The sequence below is a fragment of the Phoca vitulina genome, unplaced genomic scaffold (genome assembly GCF_004348235.1).
Source record: "Phoca vitulina isolate PV1807 unplaced genomic scaffold, GSC_HSeal_1.0 scaffold36, whole genome shotgun sequence".
NCBI classification, from domain to species: Eukaryota; Metazoa; Chordata; class Mammalia; order Carnivora; family Phocidae; genus Phoca; species Phoca vitulina.
Genome location: NW_022589739.1, coordinates 14,030,340 through 14,055,594, shown reverse-complemented (window position 1 = coordinate 14,055,594; position 25,255 = coordinate 14,030,340). Strand labels below are relative to the sequence as shown.

At 41.0% G+C, this 25,255-nt stretch overlaps 1 protein-coding gene across 4 annotated transcripts in view; it reads right to left on the bottom strand.

Annotated features, from left to right (window-relative positions):
- Positions 1–8,419: 8,419 nt before the first annotated feature.
- MRPL48 (mitochondrial ribosomal protein L48) overlaps positions 8,420–25,255 on the bottom strand; it is a 51,416-nt gene continuing 34,580 nt past the window's right edge. For all 4 annotated transcript variants that reach the window (XM_032427184.1, XM_032427182.1, XM_032427183.1 and 1 more), the window contains 4 exons: positions 22,282–22,451; positions 12,146–12,248; positions 9,693–9,782; positions 8,420–8,723 (listed from right to left, as the gene is read on the bottom strand). In XM_032427184.1, coding sequence (XP_032283075.1) covers positions 8,649–8,723; positions 9,693–9,782; positions 12,146–12,248; positions 22,282–22,451 — 438 coding nt within the window. In that variant the 3' untranslated portion in view covers positions 8,420–8,648. The remainder of the gene's footprint in view (positions 8,724–9,692; positions 9,783–12,145; positions 12,249–22,281; positions 22,452–25,255) is intronic.

Genomic DNA, 25,255 nt, shown 5'->3' with positions numbered 1-25,255 from the left:
AAACAAACAAAAAAAACTGTGATATTTTCATGGTGAGATGCCAAACATCCTCACCCATCATGTTCCACCAATATTAAATATTGACTGATAGTAAAATAAAGAGTGGGGTTAAGGGATGTTCTTCTGTCCTACATCTTGGGTCAGTGTGCCAAGTACTGAACTGATTACATGAACGTTTAATTTTAAAAGTAAATTCACAATCTGAATGTAAATTGGTTACTAATCAGGTCTTCATTTATTCAGTCATTGGTTCAACACATGACTGACAAGTTTTTCTAAGACCTCTCCATGTGCCAATTCCTGTGTGAATGAATAATATAATCTGATGTGATGAATAATAGGATCTCTTCTTTCATGTTACTTAGTCTGGTTTGAGGGGTAGAAATAACACATTAGAACAACTAATTACTAGCCATTATGTAAGTGCCTTTATCTTTCAGTAGTTGATCTGGATGTTTCATTCAGTCTAGTAGAAGGAAGAAAACAAATGGGAAAATAAACATTGAGTGCCTCTCTTATATGCCAGACAGATGCAGAGTCTGACCTCAGCATGCTACAACCCAGCAAACACACAACGTTGGCCTGACATTTAAAAGGCATGTTTAACAGGGGCTCCTGGGTGGCTCGGTCGGTTGAGCGTCTGCCTTCAAATCTCACCGACGGATCTCTCCGGAGTCCTGGGATCAAGCCCCACATCGGGCTCTCTGCTCAGCCGGGAGCCTGCTTCTCGCTCTGCCTGCCACTCTGCCTACTTGTGTGCTCTCTCTCTCTCAAATAAGTAAAATCTTAAAAAAAAAAAAAGTGGCTGAATCCCACTTATGCCATAAAAAAATAAAATAAAAGGCATGTTTAACATAAAATGCAGATCTTAGCTCTTAAAAAATGGAGAAGCTATCATCATGGAGCTTATATTCCTACTTGACAACTTGCTGGAACTGAGTAACAATTCCGCTTTTAGGTGGTTGTATTCTCCAGTCGATAACAGTTGCCATCGCTTCTCATTTTTCTTCCATGGAACTACATTGCCCATTCTGTTTTCTATCTAGCCCTGTAAGGCATTTGGTAGTGGAAAAGGAGTTGGAAGAGTAACTCCTGCCATCGAAGCTGGAATGCAAAGGGGCGTATGCTCTAATCATCATCAGTAACATTTGAGCATCTGTATATTAGAAGCACAAATCTGAAGTATAGTAGGCCCTAAAACTACTTTGAGTCTTTGTGTTGGTGACTGGGGAGGAGAGAAAGAGAAAAGAGGGGAGAAGATAGAGGAATATCAGTTTAAAGAACAATAAAATCCAATTAGACAGAATGGGATGACTGTGGGGCCCTGTCTGCTCAGTGCTGTGGGTCATCAAAGAGAGCAGTGTGGACTGGAGCTGTCAGCAAGAATCTCAAAGAAGGGAGTTAGTTGAGTTGAACCTTTAGTGATGAAGGAAACATTACCTCTTTGTAACATATAACAGAAAGGAATACCATCTACAAGTAAAAAGTACCTAGAAATAAGGAGTGCCTGGGTGGCTCAGTCAGTTAAGCGTCCAACTCTTGATTTTAGCTCAGGTCATGATCTCAGAGTCCTGAGATCAAGCCCTGTGTCGGGCTCCACACTGGGCGTGGAGCCTGCTTAAGATTTTCTCTCTCTCCCTCTCTGCCTCTCCCCACCAACCCCCCAAGCTTGCTCTCTCTCATCTATCTAAAAAAAGACAGTACCTAGACATTGGTAAGAAGCAAACAGCCCAATTGAAAACTGAACAAAGTTAAAGTAGTATTAGCTATGTCTATTGACAAAAATCAAAAGTATTTATAACAGCCAATATGGGTGGGGATGAAGAAGAACAGGCACAATTACACTATTGAAGGGATAATAAATAAAGATATTGGAAGAAAATTTGGTGGGATCTATAAATATTTTATCTTTTTAAAAATATTTGAGAGAATGTGCCCACGTGCATGGGGGGAGGGGCAGAGGGAGAAGGAGAGAGGCAGACTCCGCCCCATGGGGTTTGATCTCACGACCCTGAGGTCATGACCTGAGCTGAAATCAAGAGTCGTCACTTAACTGAGCCATCCAGGTGCCCCAGGATCTATAAATATTTTAAATATTTATATATTTACTGGCTGGCTCAGTCAGAAGAGTATGTAACTCTTGATCTTGGGGTCATGAGTTTGAGCCCCATGTTGGGTTTAGAGATTACTTAAAAAATTAAAAATATATATTTCAACAGCAATTCTTTTAGGAGCCCTCTTGAATATATTTTTATAAGATATTTATACTATTATGTTCACTGCAACATTGTTTATATAGTGAATAAATTCACAGTGTAAAACTCCATCAATAAGGACTATATTTGGGCGCCTGGGTGGCTCAGTTGGTTAAGCGACTGCCTTCGGCTCAGGTCATGATCCTGGAGTCCCGGGATCGAGTCCCGCATCGGGCTCCCTGCTCAGCGGGGAGTCTGCTTCTCCCTCTGACCCTCTTCCCTCTCATGCTCTCTGTCTCTCATTCTCTCTCTCTCAAATAAATAAATAAAATCTTTAAAAAAAAAAAAAAATAAGGACTATATTTGCTTACATATTCAAATCTTTTTATAACAGGAATGTATCTATGTATTAAATTTGTGTGATTAAAATAGAAATAATAGTCTATGGGGAGGGTGGGTGGGATTCTAACAGAGAGGAAGGGCAGAAGGACCTCCCTAGCAGGAGGAATAGCTTCCAAACTAGCTAAGTGCAAGTTTTGTAGGACTCCACCTCTAACAGGGAGCCAACACTGGGTGGGTCACAGAATGCATTTGGGCAAAGAGGGCTTTGTTGCCACTCAAACCTGTTTCCTCAAGTAAATGGGGATAATTCCTATTTAATAGGCATACTTAGAGAATTATTATTTTTTGGCATAGAGGATTAAATGACGGATAATATATAAATAGCAAATAATAAAAATTATTAGCATTTTTTGAACTATTACAACTATTATATATAATGTATGTATATAATAAATATTGTTATATAACATTTATGAAGCATTTAACTCAGGCTGTTTGGTTCCAGTTTACTCTCGATCTCTATGACATACTGCTTTCAAATCTCACTATGCCACTTACTAGCTGTGTAGTTTGGGGCAAATTACTCAACATTTCAGAATCTGTTTTTTCTTCTGTAAAAATGCATATAAAACCTTCCTCAGGCCTTAAAACTAATAAATGTAGACTTTCCTCATTGACTTGTTGAAAGAATTAACCTTGGTAAAGGGCTTAGAAACAGTGTCTGGTACACAGTAAGCATTCACTAAATGTTGCCTATTAACGTGATTATTATTGTGTGCTAGGCACTCTCCTGAGTTACATTTTCTCATTAACGCCATTAACTCCCCTTTACAGAGGAGGAAATAAAGGTCAGATTGGGGGTTAGACTTTCAAGTGTGTCTTATTCTGAAGTCTATGCTGTTCTCTGTTCTGTGCACTTATAATCTTCCACTGCCTAGTATGATGCTTAACAAAGAGTAAATAACTACATTTACTATGTAAATATTACAGGTTTGTTTGTTTGGTTGATTGGCTTTTTTTTACAAAATGGAGGTTAACCAGTGCACATTGTCCACAATGTTCTAGATTGGCCTGTTTTTTTAGTCTCTCAGCTCTGGAGCCCACAGCCATGGAGCTGTAATTTAAGGTGGTCCATGCTTGTCCGGAATAATCTATACCCACCTCTGTACAGAGGCTTGGTGCCCCCCCCCCACCACGGCTATTGAGTTGGCCCTTCCCTGCAAGGTCCTTGGCTGGGGACTTGGCCTGTGCTCAGCACAAAGTTGCATGGTAATGTGTTTTACTAGGTGAGTAATAAGAGATGCCTCCTACTCTCCCTCCCTCAGGTAAAGTTGCCAGGCTAAGTCCTTGGGCTGCTGACAAGAAATCCAAAGAGAACTGGAGCCAGTCCAGGTTGAAACCTTATACCTCCCACTGTATAAAATGATAGGGTTCCCTACTCTGCTCCAGCAGGGACTTAAAGCAGGCAGAAATGGGAGGATTCTTTACGTCTTTAACAGCTATCTTCTGAAGAGTTTTCATTCTTTGGAGCTTGGGCATCTTTCAGAGCCTGGGCATTCTGTCTAAATGGTAAGCTAAACCTGAAATGACTGGGAATGAAAGTTATTCCAGGGGGATTTATAAAAACTAAATGAATCATTTCAAATTCTCCAGGGAGACCACACATTTGAAGACAAAAATGGCACAAAGAGATCAAAGTATAGATTAAACCAGCACAAGACACATTGGCCACCTCTGTCTGCAGTGCCTTTCCAGCAGGTCTAGTTCTAGACACACCCAATGCATGCTCAGAGAGCTTTCCTTCCTTAAGTACAATTTACACCCTAGAAACAGGGGTCTCTGGGCATTGCTACGATGTCTCAATGGCCAAAATGTCCAGATTTCATTTCTTCCTCTGCAGCTAAAGCCTACCCTTGCAGAGTCCACAGCTGGCAATTTCCAGCCTTCTGTGGTGGCAGAACAAGGAAGGCATCCTCAGCCAGAGGAGGGGAACTAAAACATGAAGTTGAGGAATCTGTTGGCCTTAACTAGGAAGACTGCCCATTCAACCCAGGCATTCAGTATTCTTGGAAGTTACTGATCTACAAAAAGCCATTTCTCAAAATCTCAGTAATGTGCACTAAACCAGGAATTGAGTGAACTGCAACGATCCCGGGCTGGCATCGGCTAACCTTGGACAAGTCTGTTTCCCTCTTAGGCCAATGATCTCATCTGTAAAATGAAGATTATCCCAAATGTTGTGTATTGATGAAGCCAAAACCAGCACCCAGCTGTTCTGAATCCCAGTCCATTGACCTTTCCTCTCGTCTCTCCTGCCTACCCCTCATGTTATCACAGCGATTCTAGGCACAGTTTAACCGTAACTGGAACATTGAAAACTTAAAGTATGCTGAAGGAATGAACTACTGATAGACACAACAGCATGGATAAAACAGGGTAAATGAAGTCAGACACAAAAGGGTATATATTGTATGTTATTTATATGCAGTACTAGAAAGGCAAAACTAATCTGGGGCACTAGAAACGAGATTAATGGTTGCTTCTGAAGAATGACTATGAAAGAATGTAAAGGAACTTTCTGGGGTTATGGAAGTGTTATCTTGATAGAAGTATAGGTTTCATGGGTGACTGCATTTTTTTTTAAGGTTTTATTTACTTATTTAGTTAGTTGGTTAGTTAGTTATTTTAAGGGGTGGGGGTGGGAAGCAGAGGGAGAGGGACAAGCAGACTCCAGGCTGAGTGCAGAGCCTGACTCGGGGCTCAATCCCAGGACCCTGGGATCATGACCTGAGCCGAAGGCAGACACTTAACGACTGAGCCACCCAGGCGCCCCAAGATCTGTTGTTTCACTATAAATACAAATTATATCTCAATTAAAAAAAAAACTATTTAAAAGTATGCTGAAGAAGTTTAGAAGGGAAGGTAATCCAACACTTACTGAGCACTTGCTACCCATTTGTATACATTATCTCCATCTCAAATTCCTAAAAAGGGATTATTCCCATTTTACAGATCAGAAAACTGAGGTTTATGAGGTTAAAATAACTCACCTGAGGCCTTAAGACTAGTAAGTGTAGAAACTAGGAATAGCCCAGGTTTGTCTGACTCTTTCTTTATAATAAGTTGTCTCAGGGAGGGTGGGAGTTATTTTCAACCTTGTACAAGAAGATTTGCACTCCATTTGATTTCACTGCCATGTGATTCTAGGAAAGTCCATTTCCTTCTGGACCTTACTCTAGAGAGTTCAGATGAAGCTCATAATTGTTTTGTTAACTCTGAGGTTCTAGCAATAAGAATATCTCCCATCCTTCTTGCCAGGATAAGGCATTAGAAGCAATTTCCATTTATCTCAGAGCAGACTAAGGAGTAACAAAAGCTCTTTGACTCTGGCGAGAGGATAAATCAACTAGGTCAGTGACACAAGAGCTCCAAGGTGACAGAACCCTGCTGCCTCCTATTTAAGAGATAAACCTGACTCATCCCTCAGTGATGTAATGGAAAGGGATGGACTGGGAATCAAGAGATCTGAATCCTCCTCCCAGCCCTGCCAATGAGGTGTGCTGTGACCTTGGGTAAAAGCACTCCCTTTCCTGGGTCTCTAACCTATTGCTAAAAGAGAGGATCGGGCTAGCTAGGTCCTAATGTTCTTCAGCTCTAGTGTCTTGTCAATTTATGAAATCCTGTGTCCTGCTTCCACAAATCACTAACAAGGAAAAGTGGGAAATGAAAAGAATGATATTTTCCACGTTCCTAAATAGAGTCCATATGGTATGGGGGCTGTGTGTATGTATTTGTAAACATCTGTTTATTCATCTTTATCTTCCTGTCACTATATATCCCCCAAAATTACGCTCATCCATTAGCAACTTTTTTATCTTCCCTAAAGGAGACTCAGCAATGAGTAATTCTACAACCAAAATACTAGTCCTCACCTGAAAAATTCTGCCCACACTCCCATTGGGCTTCACTTGGAAGTAGTGGCCTGCTGAACCTTCAGTGTCAATTCAGAGAAGCATTTTAAGTGAAGGCACCTGCTACCTTGACAGCCCTCCCTTAGTGGTATACCTTAGAAGGAAATCTGAGTTTCCTCTTGTTGCTTTTAGAGACCAAGGCAAAGAAACCAAAATAACTTCAGGACTGAAACTGTTGAGTTTTAGAAAAGTACATGCAATGCTAAGAATGCTCTGGGCTCCCAAAGACCTCTATGTAGGGGTACCCCACAGCAGCAGTGGAGTACGGGAGAGAAAGATCTGCCACTTACTAGTTATGTGACCCTTCAGGAGAAGGAAGCCTCTTTATCTCTCCAAACCTCGGTTTTTCCATCAGTAAAACTGGAATAATACCAGCAACCTCAAGGGTAATTTTTATAAAGTACATAGCATAATGAGGGCTCAGTAAATGTGAGATACATACTCAGATACTCAAACGCACTTACACATAACCTTTTCACACACACAGATACCCACCCACATGCACACTCATATATACACCCTAAAAGACTGGTGTAAGGATTAGAGCTCACAAAGTACCTTGCACAGAGTCTAGCTCAATAAATGATCACTATTATGTACAAAAGTATGAACTCACTAATGCTCAAAATAGGAAAAACATTAGAGGTCACTTAGACTAGTGGTTCTCAAAGAGGTAACCTTGGACCAGTCGCATGAGCATCAGCATCACCTGAGAACGTGTAAGAAATGCAAATTCTAGGCCCTCACTCAAGATCTCCTAAATCAGAAAAAATGGAGGTGGAGTTCAAAAATTTGTGTTTAAAAAGCCCCCCAGGTGATTCTGATGTACACTTCAGTTTTGAGAACCAGTGACTTAGATCAGGGTCTGACAAACTATTTTTATAAAGGACACATGATGAATGTTTTGGTTTTACGGTCTATGTCATAACTACTCTGCCAGTGTGAAAGCAGCCCTAGACTATATGTAAGTGAACAACCATGGCTCTGTTCCAATAAACAGGCAATGTGGTTTTAGAACTAAATATAGGTGGTAGTTGTACAACACTGTGAATGTATTAAATACCACTGAACTGTCTGCTTTAAAATGGTTAATTTTGTGGTTTGTGAATTTCACCCCAGTAAATTACTTTTAAAAAAACAAGCAGGCAGTCAGTGAAACTAGGCTCACAAGCAGGAGTTTTCTTTTCTTTTTTTTTTTTAAAGATTTATTTATTTGACAGAGAGAAACACAGCGAGAGAGGGAACACAAGCAGGGGGAGTGGGAGAGGGAGAAGCAGGCTTCCTGCTGAGCAGGGAACCCGATGCGGGGCTTGATCCCAGGACCCTGGGATCATGACCTGAGCTGAAGGCAGACACTTAACGACTGAGCCACCCAAGCGCCCCGAGCAGGAGTTTTCTGACCTCTGACCAAGATCAACCTTAATTCTTTGCTTAAACTCATTCCAGGTAACCCTAAATAGCAGTTATGTAACATCTGCCTGAATATGACGAGTCACTCACTACCCACAAAGCAGTATTTTTTCACTACAGCCAGACCCTGATTCTATCTGAAGAGTTTTTTTCATATACAAAGCCAAAATCTCCATCCCTATGCCTTCTATCCATAGGGGGTTTACTTATGTTATGATCCTCTGTTTCGCTAAAAGACTCGATGCCAGCTTGCTTGAAAGGATGAAATCACTCTAATTGGGGATATACTGAAGGGAAACATGCTTCTGTGCTAAAGAGAAAATATAATCCCTTAAAGATACTCCACAGGGGCGCCTGGCTGGCTCAGTGGGTGGAATATGACTCTTGATCTCGGGGTTGTGAGTTCAAGCCCTACAATGGGTGTAGAGATTACTTAAAAATAAATCTTAAAATAAAAAAAAAAAGATATTCCACAGGATGGACTGACTTCTCACATGCCCATCAGCTGCAGATTTTTATTAGATGGAGGATGTCTTAGGTTGGCTCAAAGGAAAGTGGTGACAATTGGCAAGCACTTCTCCATACAAGAGAGGAGGCATTCCTGGCTAATAGGGATGGGTAGTCATGATATCTAAAGGTCAGGGTCTTCTGCTTAACTTTCACTACTCAGGAAGATCTTCCGTTTGGCACTCAATATCACCAGTCCTGACATGAAATGGTCTGCAATGAGCTAGTTCAACTTGGCCAACAGTTCTTCCAGTTCTGGCCGAGCTTTGAACCTGCCCTTGAAGTCTTCTTCAGAGTGCTGGGGAGAAGAAAAAGAAAATAAGGGGAAATTACTGCAGAGCTTTCAGTTATTCAAACATACACAGCATAAAAAAAAAAAAAAATCCATCAGCCAGTTCTGTAGAGAATGATTCAGATTTAACTAACTTTTATTGAGTATCTACTATACACCAGACTTGTATTAGGTACCAAGGATTCTGAATCAGACTTTCTCCCTGCCTTAAGTGAACTCAAGAGTCTGGTGAGAGAAGACGGACACATAAGGAACGAATGTCAAATGCTATGAGTATCTCATTAGAAGCACTTAAAGAGAGAGAATGCCCAAATTCTCCGTCTACAATCGGAAATAACAGACCTAGGGACTGGAATATTTAAATCAGCATTGCCGGCACATTTTCTCCTGTATACAGATCTATGTGAAACCCAAAAAACAAGAAGAGGATTAATAAGCATGGGCTCAGAACAAGGAGAGCTGGATGCAGCAAATGGCATCAGTCTAAAATGACCTGATGGATCTGTGTCACAACAAGGCTTGCCTCGGCAAAGGGACCCAAATACTCAGTATTTAGGCTGAGGTTCCTAATGTTTTCCAAGTTTTCTATGCCAAACTTCCTTCTGATTGGCATTCTTTTCTCAGTCAGGCTACAGTCAAGCCTTGAAGATCCAGAAAAGTCCTCTTTAAAGTACATTTCCATATTTGTGTTCTGATTAATTATACTGTATGTACTCTTGAATCATGTTCTTTCTATACACAATTACGGGCTCACCCCTAACATCGGGATACTGTGATGGAGTTCAACTCCTGTGGTCCATACCCATCAGCACTGATGCACTGGAAGGGCCAGGAAAATGATCACCGTAATACTGGTCTGCACAGCTTTCCTGTTTATTACCCACATTTCTGTCTTGTTTCTAAAGCCAGATGCTCTTATCCATATTTTGAGCACAGGTAGGCCACTAGGGGGCCTCTTCTCAAACTAGCACCTACCTCCTTCACTGACAATCTGACTCCTTCGGGAAGATTGCTTTGGATTATTTCCAAAAAAATCTCTGCAAATGTAGCATTCAAACCGCTGATCTGCAAAAGGAAAGGAGATGCTCTGAGAGAGGGTAGTGAAAGCCAGGTGATTGGGCAGACATGGCATGGGCTCAAATGTCAGCTTCAGCAGAGCTATAGGGCCTGTGGGTGGAGGATTAACACACAGAGCTGGTTTCACAGCCCAGCCTCTACAGGATTTCTCTTGCCATCAGTCAAGGGGTCTGCTTGCTGACATAGTCATGGCCAATATCTGCCCCTGTAGACAACAGATGTCATAACTGGACCAAGAAGTTATTAAGTCCAGGACGACTTTCTGATTCAACTCAGATTTACCCACATAGACCTGACTGGTGTCAGACCCTGTGCAGAGAATCCAGAGGTGAATCAGATGTGTGGTAGAAGGACATGCAGGGGGCTACAGGAACCCACAAGAGAAATCTCTACCTAACTTGCGGGGGGGTCAAAGACAGCCTCCAAAAAAGGTAACTTCTAGGTGGAGTCTTGAAGAAAAACAGGAGTAAACTGGGAGAATTCAGCAGTAGTATGGAGGGTTTTCAAGGCAGAGGAAACAATATTCAGTAAAATGTGGATGCATAGCACTGTACTACGGAATTAAAACTAGTTCCATGTGTTGCTACAACGAATGGGGTGAGAAGAGGAAAACCAGGAAGAGAATCATAAAAGTTTAGGCACTAAAGAGTCCCAACTTTATCCTGTGGGCCTGAGTGGCAAGTTAGATCTTTAAGATCTGTATCCCAAATAATTTTCTTTTTTTTTTTTAAGATTTTATTTATTTATTTGACAGAGAGAGACACAGCGAGAGAGGGAACACAAGCAGGGGGAGCGGGAGAGGGAGAAGCAGGCTTCCTGCGGAGCAGGAAGTGCCCCCAAATAATTTATTTCTGATATTTTAAAAACTAGATTGTTAAGTAGTTACTTATTTTTTTTAAGTAGGCTCCGCGCTCAGGGGCGCCTGGGTGGCTCAGTGGGTTAAAAGTCTGCCTTTGGCTCAGGTCATGATCCCAGGGTCCTGGGATCAAGCCCCACCTGGGCGGGCTCCCTGCTCAGCAGGGAGTTTGCTTCTCCCTTTCCCTCTGCCCCTCCCCCCATACGCATGTGCATACACTCTCTCTCAAATAAATAAATAAAATCTTAAAAAAAAAAAAAAGTAGGCTCCACACTGTGTGGAGCCAGATGCAGGCTTAAACTCACAACCCCGAGATCAAGACCCAAACTGAGATCAAGAGCTGAGCACTTAACCAACTGAGTCATCCAGGCACCCCAGTACTTAATTATTTTTAAAGTTAGCATAGATTTAAGGTGTTACTACCTTAACATTCCTTTCATTATCTTGCTGATATACTTCTTGAGTGGATCTAAACGGGGTGATGTCCATATGTTAGAATATTATTTGGCAATAAAAAGGAATGAAGCACTGACACGTGCTACAACGTGGATAAACCCTGAAAACACGCTAAGTGGAAGAAGCAAGACCTAAAAGGCCGTATATTGTACAATTCCATTTAAATGTCCCAAAGAGGTAAAATCACAGAGGCAGAAAGAGATTAGTGGTTGTCAAAAGCTAGGGGAATGGGGAAAGAGGAGTGACTGTAAATGGGTAGTTTCTTTTTGGGGTGATGAAATTGTCCAAAAATTGATTGTGGTGATGGTTGCACAACTGTGAATATATTAAAACCCATTTAATTGTACACTTTAAAAGAGTAAATTGTATATGAATAAACTCTCAATAAAGCTGTTATAAAAAGGGGTGATATTAAGTGTGAATTTTTAATAACTCTGGGCACCCTCATGGTAATGTGGTTGTCATCCATCTGTCTCTGCAGTAAAACAACAGAAACCACAGCTAGATTTAAAGGTGAAGCCACTGAGGGGTTTTGCTCTCAGCAGGTGCATGAATGGGTATCAGAGGACAAAGAAGGGTTAAACATTAGACTCAAAGGTGGGGAGGATTATAGAAAAAGAAAAACATCAGTTCTTCTACAGTTAGTTTTATATATGCTGAGTCTAAGACACCTGTGGAATATCCTAGTGGAGAAGTCCAATAAACAAGTGGATATCAGGTTTGAAGCTAAACCGAAAGGTCAGGATTGGAGATGTACATGTAGGGGTTATCAGTATATTATCACCCATCAGGACTAGGAGATATGTGTCAGGGGGTTGTCAGAATATAATGATGGTCATTGAGGCCTGGGAAATGAATGAAATTGCATAGAGGGAAGGTATTACATATGGAGAGATGGAGGGATCAAGAACTAAACCCTAAAGAACATCATCATTCAAGGGGCAGCCAAGAGGAAAAGAAGGGCCTGGTAGAAGGAGAAAAAAGAGGCAGAAAAACCAGGAGAGGCAAGTATGTTTCAAGGTTCTCCCAGAGTACCTACCTGAACCACTCGCTCATGGGTGGTAAGAACTGAGTCCAGGAGCATTTTGCTGCCTTGGTCCTGCAGCCGCAACACCTCCATGGTTTTGGTGGGCATAGCGTAACTGTGGGAAGGAAGAGGGGGCTGTGAAGGAGGCTCCCTTAAGTCAGCAGCGCCACTTCCATCAGGGGAGTCCCTGAGTACAGCCACTTCCGCAAAGCAGTAGCTCCTGGAATCTAGGGCTCTTCATCTGCAGCCAGGGGGAAGGAACCAGCTCCTCCTAAACCTTCTCCAGAAGCCTCTAAACTCCCTGAGGGGGCAGACCATGTCTAATGCCTTTCTGCATCCCTAGTTCTTGCCTGACACAACACTGAATAAAATCTGGTGATGAGGGCGCCTGGGTGGCTCAGATGGTTAAGCATCTGCCTTCGGCTCAGGTCATGATCTCAGGGTCCTGGGATCGAGTCCCGCATCGGGTTCCCTGCTCAGTGCAGAGCCTGCTTCTCCCTCTCCCTCTGCCACTCCCTCTGCTTGTGCTCTTCTGTCTATCTCTCTGTCAAATAAATAAATAAAATCTTTAAAAAAAAAAAAAAAAAAAAAAAAAAAATCTGGTGATGAATAACTTATTTGCTGCTACTAAAGAAAAGCCAATTCTAAAAGAATCAATGTCATCACTTTGGAGGCTAACCTTGGGTATTTCACCTCTTCGGGAGAAATAAGGCATGAAACCCAACTGTTTTCAAAGAGCAAGGTTTCTCAACCTCAGCACTATTAACATTTTAGACCAAATAATTCTTTGTTGTGGGGGGCTGGCCTATGTATTCCTAAACTCTACCCACAAGATGCCAGTAGTACCCTCCGACGTGGTAACAATAAAAATTACCGGGCGCCTGGGTGGCTCAGTTGGTTAAGCAACTGCCTTCGGCTCAGGTCATGATCCTGGAGTCCCTGGATCGAGTCCCGCATCGGGCTCCCTGCTCGGCAGGGAGTCTGCTTCTCCCTCTGACCCTCCTCCCTCTCATGCTCTCTGTCTCTCATTCTCTCTCTCTCAAATAAATAAATAAAATCTTTAAAAAAAAAAAAAAAAAAAAAAAAAAATTATCTCCAGGGGCGCCTGGGTGGCTCAGTCGGTTAAGCGTCTGACTTCAGCTCAGGTCATGATCTCAGGGTCCTGGGATTGGCCCTGCCTTGGGTTTTGCACTCAGTGGGAAGGCTGCTTCTCCCCCTCCCTCCGCCCCTCCCCCTGCTCATGCTCTCTCTGTCTCTCTGTCAAATAAATAAATAAAATCTTTAAAAAAAAAATTGTCTCGGGCGCCTGGGTGGCTCAGTTGGTTAAGCGACTGCCTTCGGCTCAGGTCATGATCCTGGAGTCCCAGGATCGAGTCCCATGTCGGGCTCCCCGCTCGGTGGGGAGTCTGCTTCTCCTTCTGATCCTTTCCCCTCTCATGCTCTCTCTCACACTCTCTCTCTCCAATACATAAATAAAATCTTTAAAAATAAAAAAAAATTTTTTTAAATAAAAATTAAAAAAAAATTGTCTCCAGACACTGTTAAATGTCCCCAGCTTGAGAAATACTGTTGTAGAGACTGTGCTTGCTATGATCAGCTTCATAGCCATGAAAAGAACACTGGATTTGAGGTCAAATCTCAGCCCTGTGTCTTATTAGCAATATTTACTAAGGCAAATTACTTGTCTCTCTGGACCTCAGTTTCTTCCAAAATAAAGAGGATTACAATCTAGGTCTCTATCAATAGACGTGTGAAGATCAGGCATGGTGATGAGATAGGATCGATGGCTACACAGAAATGGGGTACTAGTGCTGTGTTCGTCTTATCAGAAAGTTTACCAAAATGAAGATAAATGAAATAACAACAGTAGAATTCCTGAATTTTCATGTCACACAAAGCTTCATCAATTGATAGCAAGGGCCATGGCCCTCTACGAAATGAATAATGGATATAATGGAAAATGGACTAGAGACACAACAGTCAGTCCTGGATTTAAATATTGGCTCTGCCACTTAATACCTATTTAACCCCGGACAAATTAATTCAGCTTTTGAGTCTCAGATTCTTTAGCTACAAAATGGAGATAATAAGGATAATAATACCTAGTTCATAAGGTTGTTGTAAAGATTAAGTGAAATTACATAAGCAATTTGCCTGGCATAATATGCCTACAAATGCCAGTTCCCTTGCTCTTACAAACAGTAAATGCTAGGGGCGCCTGGGTGGCTCAGTTGTTAAGCGTCTGCCTTCGGCTCAGGTCATGATCCCAGGGTCCTGGGATCGAGCCCCGCATCAGGCTCCCTGCTCCGCAGGAAGCCTGCTTCTCCCCCTCCCACTCTCCCTGCTTGTGTTCCCTCTCTTGCTGTGTCGCTCTCTCTCAAATAAATAAAATCTTTAAAAAAAACAGTAAATGCTAGGTATTACAGACTCTTCCAGGTAACCTCCCTAAATAACATTCTTTCCCACTTTCCAGCACAATCTCTGACCTCCTCTTCCAATTCAAATTTGGTAATAACTTCCCTACATAAATAAGGACACATTCACAGACTTGTTATGGAAGAGCAAATAAAATAACTATGTAAAGCTTTCAGGAAAGTAAAAAGCACTCTAAAATGCTATTTTTCTTTCTTGACATTCTGCAGATAAGACTGACTGACTGAAGTGGGAATTGTCCATTCGTGCCACTGAGCATGCATTTTATTCTTCAACACTCACTAGCAAGATGTCTTTGATTTGTTCATTCACTCATTCATTCATTCATTCATTCAACAAACATTTACTGAAAGCCTGTTCTGTCCTAGGCATGCTGGTGGGCAACATGCAGCCTATGCTTTAAAGGAGCCCGCTAAGAGTGTTTTGGAGAGACAAACATCTTCACTACAGTAAGACAAAGGCAATAATAGACATGTACTGAATATTACAGGGACAAGAGAGAGAAAGGGGGCTCAGAGAAGACTTCACAGGCGGGATAGGCTTTTATCAAGATGTCAAGAATAAACATATAGGTGTTTGCCTGGAGAGCATTCCAAGAAGTGAAGCAGTTATCTACAAAGGCACGAGAGGCCCTCAAAGAGAACTAACAGAAAAGCCAGACATAGTTTGATAAAGAAATACTGGGAACTCTGTTCATTTCAAAGTAGAATAGGCCTTTGAGTAGTTAAGAATATAGGTAAATTTTCTTTAGTGTCTACACTTTTCTGTACTTTACAAATTTTCTGCAATAAACATTACTTGGATGATCAGACAGGAAAAACAGAAGGGAAGAAATGAAATAACTCAATGTCAAAAGTCAATCTAAAATGACAAAATAATGCTACCTTCGGGAAGTACTACCTGGGACAGGACACAAGGGAGACTGCTGGCGTGCTAGGGAACTTAAAATCTGTGGACTCTAGTAAATATAAATCATACCTCCATTTTACTTTTTTTTAAGATTTATTTATTTTTGAAAGAGAGAGACGGAGACCAAGCATGCATTTGCATGAGTGGGGGCCGGGAAGGGCAGAAGGAGAGAGGGAGGGAGAGAGTGAGAGAGAGCCTCAAGCAGACTCCCTGGCTGAGCCCTGAGCACGGATTCCCATGCAGGGCTCCATATCACGACCCCAGACCATGATCTGAGCCGAAATCAAGAGTGGGAGGCTTAACCGACTAAGCCACCCAGGCACCCCTGTACCTCCATTTTAAACAATGTAAGTGGACTTCAAGAAAAAGGAAAAAAAAAAAAAAAGAGTAGCCTTACAGAGAGTGATGCTGAGCGATGCTTTTATTCTCCACAAAGCACAGGGGCTAGATCAGCTTCAGGCTGGGAAGCTGTTCCCAGATGAGTAAGATTTCCATCTCCAGGCAGCTGCTCAGCAAGGGAGGCAGGCAAATTAAGAGACCTGCAGGATAGGCTTCTTCCTCTCCCCTCCTGGGTGAGCTGCAGCTGCAGCAGTGCAGACCGTTTATAGAACAAAAGCCAGCACACCGCTCCCCTGCCCAATTCCATCTCAAGGTCAGAGCCCTACCCTGCCACTCCCAGAGGAAAAATGGATCATGATGAAATGAAAATCAGAAGAAAAGAAAATCATTTCATCTCTGAAAAGCTGGGCAGCGAGAATGCCTAACAATACGATGGTGTGAAAACCTCAATCAATGCAGGGCAGTGAGTTGCTGAAAATGAACATCTCTTTAGGCTTTGTGCTATTTGGAGCAAAGAGCAGAGAAGAGGCAAAAAGCAGCACATCATTCATTCTGCTGTTCTAGGAATCATGTCCATGACTATTGGAACTCAATCCAAGTCAGTGAATATTTATTCAGTGATTACTATGTGTCAGGTACTGGGCAAGGTCTCAGGGTTAAACTGTTAATGAAGACAGAAACAGTCCTTGCCTTATAGATCTTAGAGTCTAAGAAGGAAGACCACTAATCGTCAAGTAATTACGAGGGCAAGGAATGAGCGCTATGAAAGGGAAATTATATAATCTTTACTTCTCCTAAATATATAACATAAAGACCTAATTTAATGACGTTCTCTGAAGAACTGACATCCAATATGAAGCCTAAGAAAAAAGCAGGGGTTAGTTACGTAAAGGGGAAAGAGTATTCTAAGCTTTAGAGAGCAAGCATATGCATAGGCCCTGAGGTGGAAAGGGATAAGCCCCACTTTAACTGGAGGGAGAGGAAGAGGGAAAGGGAAATATGAGTTAAGGCAAGAGAAGCAAACCCAGGCCATCAGGCACCTAGCAAGCCATGTGAGGAACTTTAACTCTGATCCTAAAGGAATGGGAAGCCATAGAAGGATTTTAAGCATGGTAGTAACCTGATCGTATTTCCACTCTAGAAAGATCACACCGAAAGCTGTGTGGAGAACCAATTACGGGGAATTGAGAATTTGAAAAAAAGTGAGTTCAAATCCAGACCTTGCCATTTATTAGATGCATGACCATAGGCAAGCTTCTATTATATTAATAACAATTGGGGCACCTGGGTGGCTCAGTCGTTAAGTGTCTGCCTTCGGCTCGGGTCATGATCCCAGGGTCCTGGGATCGACCCCGTATTGGGCTCCCTGCTCCGCGGGAAGCCTGTTTCTCCCTCTCCGCTCCCCCTGCTTGTGTTCCCTCTCTCACTGTGTCTCTCTCTGTCAAATAAATAAATAAATAATCTTTAAAAAAATAACAATAATAATAATAGCAGCCAAGTGTTGCTGGGAACAGTTATATTTAATATTATAACATATAATATTATATTATATATATTTTAGCAGCTTCATTTTACAGATGAGGAAGCCAAGATACAGAGTTTAAGTAAACTGCCCAATGCCACACCATATGAATGCTGCAGAACAAGGGTAAAACCCAGGCAGTCTGGCTACAGAGTCAATGCTTTGATTTGCGAATATGCGCAAGGTGCTTGTTTGAATTAAGCAACATTATACAAAAAAAGCCAGAGCGGGTGGCTGATAGTAGGTGCTCAGCAAATGCTACTGCCTTCCTGCCTTTACTCAAACGAAGCCAGAGCTTCCCACAGCCAGGTTTTAAAAACAGCACCTTCTGGGGCACCTGGGTGGCTCAGTCGTTAAGCATCTGCCTTCAGCTCAGGTCATGATCCCAGGGTCCTGGGATCGAGCCCCGCATCGGGCTCCTTGCTCCGCGGGAAGCCTGCTTCTCCCTCTCCCACTCCCCCTGCTTGTGTTCCCTCACTGTGTCTCTCTCTCTCAAATAAATAAAATCTTTAAAAACAAAAACAAACAAACAAAAAAAACAGCACCTTTTAAGAAGTCCTTTTGAAACTTCAAAGCACTATTCCAGGGAGCTGACCTACTGGAGGCATGATAACATTCTGTAAATGACATTTAATGCCTCTTTGCCACCACAAAAGCTACCCCTAACCCCTGCCAGCTAAAAACAAAAACAAAAACAAAAAAACTTCTCATTAATTATTAATAACAATATAATTTACAGGGCGTTTGCAATGTTCCAGTCTCTCTGCTAAGTGCTATCATATACTATCTTGTTTAATTTTCAGAACTTAAAGGAATAAGAAAATGATCATCCCCATCATATAGATGAGGAAACTGAGGTTCAGAATTTACCAAGGTCATGCTGCCACTAGCTGGTAGAACTAGAATTTGAACATAGGCAGTTTGATTCCAGAGCCTGTACTCATAACCATTTGTTACTCAAAGTATGGTCCATAGACAAGTTGCTGGTGAACAAACTGCTTGTTATCAGTCCGAGACAAGATAAGAAGCAGGCAACAGTCACTAAACATGCTATTTAATTCAGCAGACTTTTTTTTTCAATAGTGAGACTTTTTTGATGAAGGGAGCAAAGCACTAATGTACATTTTGGCATAAGCTTCTGATATCTTTGCAGAGTGGCACTTTGAGGAAGCATCGCTCTAAATTATGCTATTCAGCCTCCTTGAACTGACATTGCACTTTATCCTTCACTTACCACCTTGCACATTATGCTGTATACACACACACACACACACACACTCCCTGAAATCAGGGACATTCTCCTTAGTCTCCTCCAGTCAGGATGTCTATCTAGTACAATATCTACCACATAGCAGGAAAAGGCTCAATCAGTAGTTTTTTAATTGATTTTAATTAAAGCACTTTCATTAAACTTTAGGAAATGCATCCCATGTATACCACACAATTGGATCATGCAGTCATATTCAAGAGCCTGTCATTCTTTCAACAATGGCTTAATGTCCCCCATGTGGCAGGTCTTGCGTTAGATGCTAAAGAAATAAAAAAAAAAAAGAACACAGTTCCCACTAGTCAGTGGGGAGGAGAGCTGACACAAGAATAGATTATTACAGCCCAGAGCACTAAGTGACATGATAGAAGTGTGTGTCAAGTGCTGAAAGAGCAACCAACTCTCTGGGGCATCACAAAAAGATAAAGCACATCTTTCGTCCTAAAACAATTGAAGTACTATCAGCTGTGAGAGCTAAAGTCGCAGCTTATTATCCAATCTTCTAGACAGCATGTTTAGCACAGTTACACTAAGTTATAAAGGTTTAAAAGTTCAAATTTCACTTAAGGACTTAAAATAAGACCCCCTATAATTAAAAATCCTGGAGTCAGGCAGAAATGGGTTAAATCTAGGCCACTTACTGGTTCTGTGACTTTTGGGCTTTCTGAGCCTTGGTTTCCTCATTTGTAAAATGGGAACATACTACTATCTAATCAGTAAGAAAGTATAAATCTTGCCATATTCACATACTGTGCCACGTATTACCTTGCCACAATGACAAACCACCCAAATGATTATTTATTAAATATTTTTCTTTAAATCAATTCACTTAAAAAGTTAATTAAAAAAAAACTTGTTGTAGAGCAATTGGAATTCATGTTGCTGATGAGAAAGAAAACGGTATATATAGCCACTTTGGAAAACAGTTTGGCAGGTTCTTATAAATTTAAAAATCCACTGCACTTACCATTCGACCCAGCAATTACATAGAGAAATGAAAACTTATGTTCTCACAAAAACCTGTACATGTTTATAGTGGCTTTATTTATAACTGCCAAAAACTGGAAATAACACAAATGGCCTTCAACCATTGAACAGATAAACAAACATACATCCATTCAATGAAATGCTAATCAGCAACGAAAAGGAACAAACTACTTGATAACAGGCAACAAAAGAAATGAGTCTCAAATATATCCAAGTGAAAGAAGCCAGACTCAAAAGGAAAAATACTGTATAATTCCACTTACATCGTGTTCTGGAAAAGGCAAAACTATAGGGACAGAAAACAGATCTGTTTGTGAGGGACTGGGGGTAGGGGAGGGATTAACTACAAAGGCAGGAGGGAACTTCTTGGGATAACGTAAAGTTCTATATCTTGAGTATGATGGTATTTACTGTGTGCATTTGTGAAAACGCACAGAAAATTGTTCACTAAAAGGGTGAATTTTACTAAAGGTAAATTGTATCTCAATAAGCCTGACTTTATATCACTATAAATGGAAGACCAGTATCAGCTGCCATCAAGAGAAATTTTTTTTAAAAAGTACAGTGGGGGTGCCTGGATGGCTGTCAGTAGAACACACGACTCTTGATCTCAGGGTCGTGAGTTCAAGCCCCACGTTGGGCCTAGAGCTTACTTAAAGGAAAAAAAAAAAAGTACAATGAAAAGAAAACAAAATAATGTTGTAAAATTCTAGCTAGAGCCAAAGACTGAGTCTCAGGTCCCTTCTCTGTTATGAAGATTAGGAAGTGCTAGAGTGGCATTACCACAACCACACAAAGAATTTCTCCTTGACATAGTTAGGTTGAATGAGAGTTAAAAAGGGAAGAAATTTCTCACCATGTGATTTAATGTTATTTAAAGCAAACTACAGGGCATCCCACATTTTCTGAAACACTGAGATAAGATATGTAAAGTGCCTGGCCTGGAGTAGCTAGCCAGGAAGTGTTAGTTCTCCTCCCCTACAGTTTTCCAGCAAATCCAAAGAGTAAATGAAAAGCAGAGCAGGCAAAGAAACCCTAAATAAATGGGGAGATATGCCTTGTTAATGGATCAGGGGAATCAAAATCGATGTCAATTCTCTTCAAATTGACCTACAGATTGAACATAATCCTAATAAAATTCCATCAGGTTCCTTTATGTAGAAATCAACAAACTAATTCTAAAATTTTTATAGAAAGCCAAAGGACCTAGAATAGCCAAAATAATTTTGCTAAAAAAAACAAACAAACAAAGTTGTAGTTTCAGTAATCAAGCTATAGTAATCAAGACACTGTGGTACTGTTATAAGCATTGATACATGAATCACCACAACAGAATAGAGTTCAGAAATAGACCCACATATACATGGTTAATTGACTTTCAAAAAGTGCTAAGACAATTTGATAAAGATAGAAAATCTTTTTAATAAATGAATATAAATGGAACAACTGGATATTTATAAGAAGAAAAAAAAGAAAAGAAAGAACTTTGACCCATATCTCACACCATATACAAAAAAACCCCCAAAAATCAAAAATGGATCATGGACCTAAAGGTAAAACTTAAAACTATAGAACTTCTAGAAGAAAACACAGGAGAATATCTTTGTGATCTTGAGTTAGACAAAGTTTCTTAGATAGAACACCAAAAGTATGAACAATAAAAGAAAAAATTGATAAACTGAACTTCATCAAACTTAAAAAAGTCTGCCCTCCAAAGGACTCAGCTAAGAAGATGACAAGGTAAGTCAAAGACAGGGAGAAAATATTTGCAAAAGACATACTGAAAAAAAACTGGCATCCAAAAATAGAGAAAGAATTTTCATAATTCAATAATAAGAAAACAAACAACCCAATTTTAAAAATGGACAAAAGATTTGGACATGTCATCAAAGCAGATATACAGAAGGCAAATAAGCATATGAAAAGATGTTCAAAATCATTATTTACTAGGGAAATGAAAATTTAAAACTACGAGATACCACTGTATATCTATTAGAATAACTTTAGAAAAAAAACTGACAATATCAAATGCTGACCAGGAAAAGGAGTTACTTGAACTCTCATGCACTGTTGGTGGGAAAACAAAATGGTGCAACCACTTTGGAAAACAGATGTCAGTTTTTTATAAAGTTAAACATACAGTCACCATACAACCCCCAAATCCCAGGCTTAGGTAGCTATCCAGGAGAAAAGATATATGCCCCACAAAACATACATGAGAATGCTTATGACAGCTTTATTCATAATCACCAATAAACTGGAAGCAATGCAGATGTGTATCAACTGCTGAATGGATAAGCCAATTAAGGTCCATCACTTAAGGGAATACTACTCAGCAACAAAATATTTCCAAAAACATGGAAGAATCTTAAACACATTATGTTAAGTGAAAGAGGTCAGACACAAAAAGCTACACACTGTATGATTCCATTTACATGATGTTCTGGAGACTTAAAACAACAGGACAGAAAATCAATTGTTGGTTGCCAGGGATTATGACTACACCTGGGCACTGGGGAAATTTTGGAGTTAATGTAACTGTTCTATATTCTGATTGTGGCAAACTATATGCCTAAAAAGGGTGAATTTTACTAAATGTAAATTATGTCTCAAAACCTCATTTAACAACAATGACAAAGCAGAGCATGCTATTCACACCAAGAACATCCCATGCAAAGGCATCCTTCGTACCTTTCCTCAACTTTAATGGATAGATGGTTGCAGAGGTTGTGAACATATTGGGCATAACTCTCTGCCACGGCCATGTCGTATGCAGTCAAGTGAATGTTTAAAATCCCATATTCATAATCTGTCCCCAAATTAATGGGTCTCACTTCCACTTTTCCCTTCTTCTTCTTGGGCTGAACAGAAAACAAAAGGAGAAAGAAAATAAATCAAAGTGTTATTACAAAAAAATTCTAATCATCCCATCTTGATATCAAAGAAATCAGTCTTTCAAATCAATTTGTTTACCATTTTTCTCTTAGGTTACCTTACCTTCAAACTGAAGTTCCCCTGGGAAGGAATGGGTAGCTTCCCTTGCCATTCTGGGCTGTGACATCAGCCAACAAAAGGAGAGGGAATATTGCTGGCATTACTTTAACACAAATACAAGTGACTATCTTCTGCAATTAACTTGTTACGAGACTCAGCCCCCTCCCTGGCCCTCACCTTCCCAATCTTCAAATTGGTGGGGTTATGCTAGATAACAGATTCTTTTTTTTTTTTTTAAAGATTTTATTTATTTACTTGACAGAGAGAGAGACAGCGAGAAAGGGAACACAAGCAGGGGGAGTGGGAGAGGGAGAAGCAGGCTTCCCGTGGAGCAGGGAGGCCAATGTGGGGCTTGATCCCAGGACCCTGAGATCATGACCCAAGCCGAAGGCAGTCGCTTAACTGACTGAGCCACCCAGGCGCCCCTAGATAACAGATTCTTAATCTAGAACCCACTGAGGGATTTCAAGTGGTCTATCAACCCCAAAATTTATATGCAAAATTTTACATGCGTGCGTACTTTTCTGAAAGAATTCTTAGCTTTCATCAGTATCTTAAATCAATTGCAAGGAAACTCAGCATTAGATCTCTTCCAGCCCTCCTAGCTTAGAAATTCTGCAATTATTTAGTCTTCCTTTTAAGAATTGAGAGGTAGAGAGAATGCACGTGAATAATATTATGTAGAAATCAAGCCTAGACCTGGAACGAAAATCTGTATATTGTCTCTCTCTCTCAAATAAATAAAGAAACCTTAAAAAAAAAAAAAAAAGAACTGAGAGATAGACAAATTATTTCTACTTTACTCTTTTGTATTATTTCACTACATATCAACCTGTGCAGGCTGCAGTAAAAAGTTAAAAATGAGGCCTGAGAAAATAAATATTTAACCTAACATAGATAAGGATCAAGAAAGTTTCTCAACTGGAAATAATCTAACCTAACTCCCATCTAGAGGAGGGACTTACATGTCCCCCAGAGTGACACAGCCAGTCAAGACAGATCCTAGGAACTAAAACCCAGACCTTCTAACCCCCAATGCAGGGGATTTTTCCACTGTAGCCTCTGCATTGCTAAACTTTTTATAGCCTTTATAGTTTCTGGATTTCTTATCTTTATGATGAAGATCTTACCCACCCTTTTATTACGTAGTCTCTTATAGTTTCTCATTGCTAAAGTTCTTAACAGTGGTGGCCACCCCAGGGTCCTAGACTTTGCTATGAGTGAGAAGCCAACCTCTAGAGACCAACTGTCAAAGAACAGGGGCTTGGCTCTCTCTTTTTCAGAGCATACCACACTCGTGGCCAAATGCAGATTTCTCATCAAGACATTCAGCACTGCAGTCAAAGCTGTGAAGAATGCTAACGTTGGAATGCAATGGGGAGCTGCCAAAATTTTCCAGCAGAGAAGGGAGGAGCTTCTCTAAAGCCTTTAGGAGGCTTTTATAACCAGGGAAAATGCCAAGGCTCTTCAAAGGTGTCGCTTTAGGGGAACAAAACAAAACAAGCTGATTCCAGTATCCCTCTTGGCATCTCACTTGCTTTTCTATGTCAGCCTAGCTATGCCTGGACCTCCCCACATTATCAGGAGCCCATTGTGACATTATGTTTCGGTTCTGAGCCAGGGCCAGCATAGCCAGCAAGAGCTTGACTGCATATAATATCAGTCACCAGTTCCTAGAATTTTACCTGTACAAGCTTTCTCATACCCGTCCCCTCCTTTCTATCCCCAATGTCTGAATTCATGCCCTTATAACCACCATGGGGAGCTATTCAAGATATCTGTGCAAAGCATGTACATGACTAGGGCTGTGTTTGGGGAAGCCCACCTTGACTGCACATGGAGGAGAGTCAGGCAGGAAGCGAAGGGAAGCTAGGAGAAAGGTGGCGGGGACAATGAACTACTGTCCACCATCAAACTTTGGCACTCCTGTGACTGACCTGGATTCAGTGTGTGATGGCCCAGGGTGGCCATTCTTAGATCCCTGTAGGACCGCACTATGATCCCCCAAATAGGCCATGGGATAAATTACTAAACCACTTTCGTAAAGAAATGTCCATATTATTATCCCTACTTTACAGAGAGAAAACTGAGGTCCTCTGAAAGCACATTACTTGCCCAGGGTTACTGGGAAACTTTGCTGAGGAAGAGCAGAAAAAGGAGTCAGATTAGACTCACAGGCTGCTATAACTGCAAGGGCTCCTAGAGATAATACAGTCTCTCCTTCTTTCCCTCCCTAATTTTACCCAAGGGGAAAGTTGAGACCCAAAAGGAGGAAGTGACTTGTTTACGGTCACAATAGTAAGGAAATGGCAAAGGTAACCCCTTTATGTCTAGCCATGGCTGGAAGCTGGGTCTGTGGCCCCAAGCCCAGGCTCTCTCTTCTAGATTCTACAGAAGTGATAATGTCTGCCTATCACTAAGATGGCATTCTCCAGGGTGGGAAAATTGGGAAGGACAGCATCATCCTAATCTTCAAGTGAAAAGGCAGATATGCCTGCAGCATATTTAGCTTCCAGAAATTCTGGTGATGAAAATTTAAAAATTGACACCCGAGGACCTGAATGATTTGGTGATGGTACTCCGAACAGTCCACAACGAGCTATAAGGTGCAAAGAAATCAAGTGACTATGTTTATAACTCAATGTGGCACACTCAAGAGACATCACTAGAC